The sequence below is a fragment of the Camelina sativa genome, chromosome 6 (assembly GCF_030686135.1).
Source record: "Camelina sativa cultivar CO46 ecotype springtype chromosome 6, ASM3068613v1".
Taxonomy (NCBI): Eukaryota; Viridiplantae; Streptophyta; class Magnoliopsida; order Brassicales; family Brassicaceae; genus Camelina; species Camelina sativa.
The window spans coordinates 5,448,043-5,458,762 of NC_141885.1; the positions used below are offsets into that span (position 1 = coordinate 5,448,043).

General features: G+C 38.0%; 1 protein-coding gene across 1 annotated transcript; it reads left to right on the forward strand.

Annotated features, from left to right (window-relative positions):
- Positions 1 to 8,475: 8,475 nt before the first annotated feature.
- On the forward strand, positions 8,476 to 9,591 carry LOC104698724 (uncharacterized). The gene has a single exon (XM_010414132.1). It carries the CDS (start codon positions 8,476 to 8,478, stop codon positions 9,589 to 9,591), a length of 1,116 nt encoding a protein of 371 aa, XP_010412434.1.
- The last annotated feature ends 1,129 nt before the right edge of the window (positions 9,592 to 10,720 follow it).

Here is a 10,720-nt window from a genome sequence, read left to right on the forward strand (position 1 = left end):
TTTTTTTTCCTTTTTCCTCTGAACAAATATTATTTATTTCTATTTATTTTTGATGAATAACTAAAAATAACAAATTATTATGTAAACTTACAAATAAATAACAACATATTATACAAATAAATATGCCAAACAAAAAGTCAAAAATTATATAACAAAAACAATTTGTGGTATAAATATAATTTTGGTAATACAAAACAAAATATACGAAAAATAATAAAACCAAAATTTACCACAAAATGTTTTGGGTGGTAGATTTTGTTATAAATATTTGGTAATATAAATTATATACGTTTTCTTCTCAAAACCATTGTTTTCTTTTCTAAATTCAAAGGTCAGAATTTTAAATATATTTTTGATTTTTTTAAATTATTTATCAAATTTATGAGATTCTGTAATTTGAATTATATCCAAAACCTTGCCAACTATTATTTGTTTTTAATAAAGGAAAAGAAAAAAAAAACAAAATAATCGAACTTCTATTTCCTTACATAAAAAGAATATATTTTGTATAGTCTTGTAAGTCCTTGATGAGTTACGATTTTCCTATTAGGATGGAACGAACAAGAAATTCAACTGCCAAATGTGTTAACTTATAACCATGAGCTGAAAGACTGTCCAACCCACATCCCTGCTAAACCTAATTGTGAAACTAGCGCCTTAGCTATACCTTCTGCCTCTCAAACGGTTAAGAGAAACTATTATACACCAGATGACAACTTTAGAGCTCCAATCACCGTATCTGGTCACTCAGTCTCCAGACACTCCCACTCCAATGATCCTGACTTCCACAACAGTCGGTCTATCCCTAGTGATAAGAACAGAAGGTTTCAGTCACAATACTCTAATCATAGTCAACATCAGCTGCCCACTAGAAGATCAGCGGATAGAGAAAGAAACCATCCTTATATAAGACAAACCTCAAGCAGGAATTCATACCCAGTAAGCTTACCCCCAAGAGGCCACTGGAGGGATCATACCTCCACCATGCAATGGAGAGAGAATGCCCCTCAGGAAGGGTTTGACAATCTGGAAAGATCTGACTCCTCCAGACCACGACGACCACCCCTGGAAAGGGAGGTTCATATCCCTGACCCTATGACTCCACCTCCTCCTCCACCGGAGTTACGCTCTCCACGACCGCTTGAGCAAGTTACTCAAAGCTTTCCACCTGAAAGTATCCCTACAAAAGACCAAGTCATGAATGAGCTGAGAGAGGTCACCATCCAATATCTTGCAGTACCTGACCCCACTGAGAGTGCAGTGAAGTGTGTGGTTTTTCACTTCAAAATCTTTTACCTTAAAAGACCACACAACTACTGAAAGTGCACAGCTAATCGGTAGTAGTATTTAAGGATCGATCCCACAGAGAGAGAGTTGTTGTTTAGAGAATCTGTCAGAAGAGATGTAAGGCTAGGACTCAATAAAAATAGGGTTTTGGTTGTCACGGTCGTAGTAAGCAATAAACGTAAATAAAAATGCAAGTAAAATAAATAAATAAAAAGCATTGGGCACCAAGGGAAATCGCAGGGGTTCAATGATCTATCTATCTAGGAAAGTTTAGGATTAGTTTGTTTATCTAAAACTCGGACTACGAAACATGAATGAACCGTTAACTTATAGTTCACAAGCTAACCGTCTAAGATCACTATACTCTGTTACTCAACTGTCGCAGGCAACGACGCATAGATCAAAGCATTTAAAATAGGTTCAATTCTAATCCATGAAATTCCATAGGTAAGGGATATGTGCTTCATATGACTCCTCACACATCTAAGCTAGGTCAAGCACACATGCAAGCTTTTGGCAAATCACACACATTTTAGATCATAGTTAGTTCATGAGGCTAACTTAAAGTATTAAGCAAAGACTTAGAATTAAAGCATAGAATAAACTAGAATATAAATCTAACAAACCCTAAAAATTGCCACCTAAACTAAGATCATCTCCCCCCTTTGATTATCCCTTTAAACCCAACTAGAAAACTACTCTAGCATGTTTAAGGGAATCATCAAAGCAAGGTTTAATAAACTCATAAACATAAAAGAATAAATAGAGAAAAGGGGTTTAGATATTACTTCAATGATTGTCAAACAAAGTTGTAGGATCTTCTTCCTTAGAAACAAAGTACAAAGCAAATAGAATAGAAAGAGTTGGTGGATCTCAAAGGCTTCAAGAGATGGACGAGAAGAAGGGTCTGGACATTGGCTGCTCCTCTGGTCGTGTCTCTTGACTGCTCTGATGATTGCACACTCTGGTATTTTTTTCGGCATACTTCAAACCCTAGGGCTTAGAAGAGTATTTATAGGGTTTTTTCTAGGTTTAGGGTTTTGTAAGGGTAGACACAATTTCTCTTCTAAAGTGCATGGCAAAGGACGGCGTAGGAATGTTCTAGAACGTGGTGAAGACTTGGACTGGGCCGCCGTGGTGGTCGCTGGTCAGGCCTTCCATAAAAGCCCATTGGCTGAATGGTTCTTCTTACGTCGGTTTGTAACACATCTCGGTAAATTAGGCATAAATTCTGGATGAATGAATGGATTGACTTGATTCCACTTGGAGGTGGAAGATGACTCTCTCAGCTTTCGATTGACACCAAGTACGTCGAAATGGAAGTTGTAGAAGTTTTTCAAAAGTTGCCCGTACTGTAAAGATCTGAATCTGTCCTGAAACGTATTTTCCTTGTATTTTGGTCCATTTTGCTATAAAACCTGTAAAACTTTCTTGAAACATAAAATAATTGATAATAGACATTAAAGCATTGAAATCATACTAAACTCTTTCAAAATGCATACTAAAACTATAGCTAAAATGGGTAAAATTATGATGTTATCATGCAACTAGAAAGCAAAGAGTTATCCAAGGAGAAGCAAAGAACCTGAAGTCGGATACAGCAGACAGACTTATTCGAGCGGCCAGAGAAACCATCCTACCTGTTCCCACCACTCTCTCACAAGAAACACATCCTGATCAAGTTTCCAGAGGAAACAAGCCAACTTTATGTGGGCAACCCATGGGACCCGTTGAGACCTTTGTGCTAAACCCCAAGAGGGGTAGATGCAGACCCCCCCTTGCCAAACCCACTGTCAAATCAAACATAAGTTTAACGGGAGCAAAGAGTAAAAAACAAAACTTGGCAAATGGATCCCCAAAAAAAGCTCTAAGTCAAAGGAAGAGCAATCTGAAAGCAAACCTAGCTAGTTCAAGCCGCAGAGGATCTGGTAAGGAGACAGACACTGATCAGAATCAGAACCGTAGGGAAGTTCCTCCTATGCGAACCATCATACCAGCTTCAGTAAAAAAAAGGTGGATTTTCCCAATCCAACAAATCCTCTTCCTTAAAGATACTGAGCTGGAACTGTTGTCGGTTGGGGAATCCCACAATAGGCCGGCGATTGCGTTAGATGCATTCCAGTATCTCACCTGACATCCTATTCCTCATGGAGACTAAAAATAGTGATGAAAAGGTCTTGTCATCTCTCCAATGGATGAACTATCCCTCTCACGTTTTTGTTCCTCCACACAGCCCTGGAGGGGGTGGTCTAGCACTGTTATGGAAGCACCACATTGAAATCACCATCCTAACCGCCTGTAAGGATTTCATTGACACACACATCAAAACATAAGGAAAGTCGTTCTTTTCAACGTTTGTCTATGGTGAACCAAATAGAGCAAAAAGAAAAGTTATATGGGATGCACTTACTCAAATCGGTATCACCAGAGCTTCCCCTTGGTTCCTGACAGGTGATTTCAATGATATAATATATATCTCGGAGAAACAAGGAGGCCCGGAGAGACATGAAGGTACCTTTGTAGACATTCGGTCCTTCATGGCGTCATGTGACCTGTTCGACTTACGACACTCTGGCAATTTTCTCTCCTGGAGAGTAAAACGCCATGATTATATAGTACACTGCCGACTTAATAGAGCAATGTCCAACGGCTTATGGGCCGAAGCTTAACCTTTTAGCAGAAGTGTCTACTTTCGGTTTGAGGGCTCTGACCATAGACCCCTCCTTATCTACCTGGACCTGGCACCAAAAAAAAGGCCTGTTTAGATATGATCGACGCCTAAAGGAAAACCCGGAGGTAAAGAAAATTATTTCCACTGCTTGGTGTTTTAATGACCAAGAGGAGGTCCACTGCAAACTCTCTCGTTGTAGACGAGCAATCATTACATGGTCACGAATAAAACATCAACAGAGTCAGAAAGAGATTGATATCCAGCGCCGACAACTGGAAGAAGCTATATCTAGCCAAAATCCGGATACTACCTTGGTCGCCACCATCAATCTGAACCTCCTGCAAGCGTATAATGCTGGGGAGGAATTCTGGAAGCAAAGAAGCAGACAAATGTGGTTAACTCTAGGTGACAAAAATACGGGTTTTTCACGCTATAACCAGAGGCAGACAAGCAGTCAACAAATTCTCCATTATGGAAGATGACATTGGTGTCCCCTCATACAAAGAAGAGCAAATCTTAAAGGTCATCACTGATTATTTCCAAAAACTATTCACCTTAGAGGAAGGAGATAGAAAATCCATTGTGTGGGAAGCCATTGATCCTTGTGTCACCCCTGGTATGAATCAGACCCTCATTGCTATCCCTACACCAGAAGAAAGAAAGTTAGCTTGCTTCGATATCCATTCTGATAAAGCTCCTCGGCCAGATGGATTCTCAGCGAGTTTTTTCCAATGTAATTGGAGTACCGTGGGTTCAAACATTGTGATTGAAATCCAAAGCTTTTTTATGTCTAATACATTACCCACGAAAGTAAATAAAACTCATGTTAGGCTCATACCTAAAATATTGAGTCCTCAAAGAATGGCTGACTACCGACCAATTGCCCTCTATACAGTGTTCTACAAGATCATATCCAACCTCCTAGCAAAGAGATTGCAGCCTATCTTGCAGACCATCATATTAGAGAATCAATCAGCATTCGTTCCCAAAAGGGCCATCACTGATAATGTGCTCATAACACACAAGAATCTCCACTACCTCAAGACCTCTGGGGCCACAATCCAAGGCTTCATGGTTGTAAAGACAGACATGAGCAAAGATTATGACCGCATTGAATGGAAGTTTATCAGCCTGGTCATGGAAAGAATGGGATTCCATCAAACATGGATAAACTAGATCATGCGCTGTATCTTAACAGTATCCTACTCTTACCTCCTCAATGGTGCTGCCCAAGGACTAGGTAAACCACATAGAGGTATCAAACAAGGTGATCCTCTCTTGCCGTATGTGTTCATCCTTTGCAGTGAGGTTCTCTCCAGTTTGTGCAACAAAGCTCAACAAAACCAAGTGCTACCGGGGATCAGAGTCTCAATAACAAGCCCCAGAGTGAATCATTTGCTGTTCTCAGATGACACAATGTTTTTCTGCCGCTCAGACAAGCAATCCTGCATCGAGTTAAAAATAATACTCCTCAAATATGAGAAAGTCTCGGGACAAATGATAAACAAGAACAAATCAGCAGTTACCTTTTCGGCAAAGACAAATGACTCAACTCGGAATGAGGCCCTACAGATCCTAGGTGTGCGACAAGCTGGTGGACTTGGCAAATACCTTGGATTACCGGAGCTCTTCGGTCGAAAGAAGCGACACATGTTTAATACCATTGTTGATAGGATAAAGCAACGCTCAAAAAGCTGGCCTAATAGATCTCTCCTCTGCTGAGAAGAATACCATTCTGAAGTCGGTGCTTACTTCGATGCCTACATACACAATGTCATGCTTCAAACTACCAGGTTCTCTCTGCAAAAGGATCCAATTGGCTCTAACGAGATTCTGGTGGGACGATTCCAAAGGAAACAAAAAGATGTGTTGATTAGCGTGGCACAAAATGACAAATACCAAAAAAGATGGAGGTTTAGGTTTCCGAGACATTCCTGACTTTAATGATGCACTCCCACTACAAGAAAACACTCGATTTGTGATGGAAAAATATCTAGAAAATCCCTCGCAAAACGACTATAGCAAGGGATTTGCGAGGGAAGTCAATTCCTCACAATTCGTTTCTCGCAAAATAGTCAACATTGCAAATTCCTCGCAATATTTGCTAGGAACTAAATCCCTCGCAAAATCATTGCAAATTGCGAGGAATAAAAGCGGTCACAAATTTCTTGCAGTTCTGTTCATTGTACATCTCTCGCAAAATTTGCTATGGATTTGCAAGGAAACATAAAAATGAAAAACTAAAGAAAATATTATTTTCTTAAATAATTTAATATATTTAAAATTTTATTTAGCATATATAAATATATATATATATATATATATATAATTATAGATTTAGTGACAGGTTTTTTAAAATTAATATATATTGATATTAATAAAACCACCCAAACCGGGAATTGTTTAAGAGTTACAAAATTGAACCGATTACAAATTGTCGGTTGAACCGAAGGCTAAAATCAACAAACAAAAAAAACCCTAATCCCACAGCCGACGAGCCCTCGTTGCCGCCGAGCCCCGTTCCCAGCTGCTAGTATGTCGGCCTCTTGGCCAATTAATCCCTCAAAAATGATCTTCAAAACAACCAGATTCTCAACCCGGTGAAGGGGAAGAACCAGCACTAGCTCCACTCACGGCACAAGCCTTTTGCTCCGCCACCGTCTCCTTTAGCACTCTTTTTCTGTCACCGGATTTCTGTTTCCATCTTCAATGATAGTGGTGGCTAGAAGAGGAGTTCGGATTCAGAGATCTTCAGGCAACATATCTAAATCTTGCTCTGTCTTGTTTCGTGGTGGTGGTCAAATCTCTGTCTGCGGCGGACTCTACTCTACTCAGGTCTAGATTTTGCTCTGCCACTGTCTCCTTTAGATCTCTGGATTTCTTTGATTATCCTTCATCATTTTTATGTCAAGATAGGTGACGAAGTAAAGAAGGAATAAGGAATAAGGGATAAGAGAAAAGCGTATAAACTCATGATTATCCTTCATCTCTGTTTGTAACTTAGGGATATGGGATGGATGAGGATTGAGGAGAAGAGATGACGAAGAGGAGAAGGAAAACAAAAAAAGAGAAACAATGGTGTCCGTCAGATTTAATCTAATCAACGGTTCATGATAGACTAAAAGATCAATTCATGTCTCTATGAACTAACCAATAGGGACTCAATATCTTTTGTTTTATTAATTTTGTAATTTGGAGTATTATTTGGTATATTAAAGGTAGACAAAATATCTTAAACCTATTTGTAAATTAAATTCATTAATTTGCTTCGCTTTCAAGTTAAACATATCTTAAAATATATGCATATTCACTAATTTTTCTTAGTTTTTGAGTTAAACGTATTTACAAATATTTATATCTTTTTTGTATACATGAACTTTTTTCCAAGTATTGGACTTTAGAGAATATTAATATTTGAATCTATGATTTAATTTCTAAATTCCAAAATTTAAAAATTTAAGTTTTAGAGTTTATGATTTAGGATCTGTACTAGGTTTTTATGATTTAATTTCTATAATTAAACAGTCACAAAACAGTCGTATATATAATTGGGATTCCAGGTTTAGAGATATAAATTTATAAGTAAATATATAGTATTTTTAAAAGATTGATTTTATATAAAGTAGATATATATATATATATGTTTATTTTTTCAATATCGGTTTTATGTATATATAATGGAAAAGTTTTGGTTTTGGTTTTACGATTTATGATTTAATTTCTATGATTAGAATTTTTAAAGTTTAGATTTTATGATTTAGGTTTTTGAGTTAGGCTAAGAGTTTGATGTATAGGATTTGGGGTATAGAAATTTATTTGATGAACCTTAAGAACACTCAAATGTATTTAAAATAAAATTCGATTAAGTTTTATAAGTAGTTTTTTGAATTTTATTTTCTCAATTTGCTACAGATTTGCGATGGCTCTCGCAATTCCATCACAGATCCCTCGAAAAATTGCTATGGATAATATCATCGCAAACCCATCGCAAATTTGCAATAGATTTGCGAGGAATGTTAACTTACCTTGCAAATCCCTCACAAATTTGCTACGAATTTCCGGGGATCCTCTTCCTTGCAAATTTGCGAGGAATTTGCTAGGAATTTTATGTTTATAGTAAATGCCTCGCAATTCCATCGTAAATTTGCGAGAGATAATTTCCCTCGCAAATATTCCTAGCAAATTGATTGTTTTCTTGTAGTGTCCTAGCTAAAGTGAGTTGGCGAATCCTAACCAAACCAAGCTGTCTCATGGCAAGAGCATTGCTTGGGAAATACTGTAGAGACACCTCCTTTTTGGACTGCTTAGTTCCATCATGTGCTTCTCACGGCTGGAGAGGAATCTGCATTGGAAGATACCTCTTAAGACGACACCTAGAAAAAGCCATATGATCTGAAACGTCGACCAGTGTGTGGTATGATCCCTGGCTGTCACTCTCCTCCCTAACTACCCCCATGGGACCTCCCACATAACAGACACAACATATGATGGTGTCCAACCTTATTTGCCCAGAAACTATGAATTGGAACTTGGAAGAGGTTAAGCATATCCTACTTGAGGCTGAGAAGGAGATCCTGTCCATCAGACCTAGCAAGTTTGGCGCAACAGACCGGTATATGTGGCTACTTACAAAATCGGGCGAATACACAGCAAAATCTGGATACCAGGCAGCATCTATGATGTCTTCCAAACACCTAATCCATAGTGATTGTCTCGAAGGATTTAACTGGGAAAAAGAGGTTTGGAATTTGGCTTGCCTACCAAAGATCAAATTCTTCTTATGGAAGCTGATGAAAAATGCACTGCCTACGAGAGCCAATCTCTGTAGTCGTGGAATTAATCTGTCTGCTACCTGCCCATTATGTGGACAAGATGAAACCCAACTCCACCTTTTCTTTCACTGCAACTTTGCGAAACATATTTCGAGCCAAGCACCGGTCAAATACCAATTACACACATCAAGTATTACGCATATACGCGTAGGGATTGAAGGTTCCCGAAAACTTATCTGGCTACCACCAACGGGACTCACTGATGGAGCTTTTGGAGCCTGGCTCCTTTGGATGATATGGACAAGCCGAAATAAGCTGCAGTTCGAAAACAAATCGATAAAACCAATAGAAGCTATACCCCAAGCCGTTGACCAGACCCGAGAATGGAACCATAACCAATCCCCTAAAAGCCTTGCGATACAGATCCCAATCCCACAGGTAGGAGGAGAGGTGGATTCGAGCACTGTTCGATGCTTCATGGATGCAGCGTGGAGAGAAGACTCTCAGAATGCCGGTTTTCGCTGGATCTTTAGTGAAAACCTCCTGAGCCCCGAAAGACACGGCCATGCAAGCTCCCATTATATTCGATCTCCTCTAATGGCTGAAGCGATTGCTATGCTCATAGCGATCCAACATGCCTCTGAACTTTGCTATCGGAAACTTCTATTCGCCTCTGATTCACAGCAGTTGATCAATGCGTTAAACTCGGATCTTCCTTTGAAGGAGAACCATGGGATTCTCCAAAATATCCTTGGAGTGGCTTCAAGTTTTGAGGAAATCTCATTCACCTTCATACTTCGAGAGAAGAATCGACGAGCGGATGAGATTACGAAAAACTCTATATCTTCCCTTTTGTCTTAATCGAATGTTTTTCCTATTATGTTTGTATTCCCCAGAGCGTTTGGTTGAACCGACTCGGGGTGTACTAATTTCTTCTTAATTTCAAAGGAAATGTTTGACAAAAAAAAAAAAATAAATAACCACTTAAATGGTCAATTAGATCACTTTTTCACTCAAGCATCATGCCACACCACAATAACTTCTTTTTTCTTTTATGTTAGAACTTTAATAGGACTATATGTAAGCGTGCCTATACACGTAAAAATAATTGAACTCTCATTACAAAGGAAGTGAAAGGAAAAAAAATGGAACAAAGCTGCGCAGCAACAATACACCAGCATAACGAAGTTAAAAGTAGCCTATTAGTTTGTGTTGTTGGAATAAAAACTATTTTTTGTATATGATATGCAATGGTTTGTTTTATGGATAGTAGAAATATTTATGTCAGAAATTTATACAAACCTATAGGGAATTTTGTGTTTACACCTACTTTCCCCTGAAATATTCACTCATATACCTACTTTCTACATATGTTTTAAAAATTGCTAGGCGCTAGTCGGACGGTCGAGTTGTACCAAACGATTAATCTATTAATTAGGGATTATAGGTGAATTAATTGGAAACTAGTTTTAGGGCTTATATCTGATTTTAGTAGATATATATTTCATATTTTGACTACAATTACAGATAAGTTAGTTGGTGCAGTGGTTTACATCAATTGAAAGCGAGTCCTATGTTTTTGTATGATTTCCAGTATATTTATATCCAAAATTTACAGATCTAATTACAAACTATCGATTTTAACTGAATTTAAACAAAAAAGTGAGTTTTTCACAGATCCGATCTTTTGACCGAATATAGTGAAATCGCGGCGGTTAGGTGCCGCCGAGCGCTTTTCTGGAGATTATTCGGCTGCGGAGGCCGATTTTTAAAACAGGGCTTTTTACTATCTCTATATTTTTCTTATGTCACAATTTAAACCCTCCAACTAAACTAACCTTCTCTTTTTACTTTTTATTTTTCCTTCTCATTTCTCTTTCTCCATTATCTCTTTGTCTTTTAATATTTTTTTTCTTCAAAAATTATTTTTTTTATTTTCAGAACAATGTTTTAAGTTTAGTAACTTTAGTAGTTGACAAAAAAAACATTT

Bases quoted from the DNA above. Each gene is read 5' to 3' on its own strand.
- LOC104698724 (XM_010414132.1), top strand. From the start codon at position 8,476: ATGAATTGGAACTTGGAAGAGGTTAAGCATATCCTACTTGAGGCTGAG.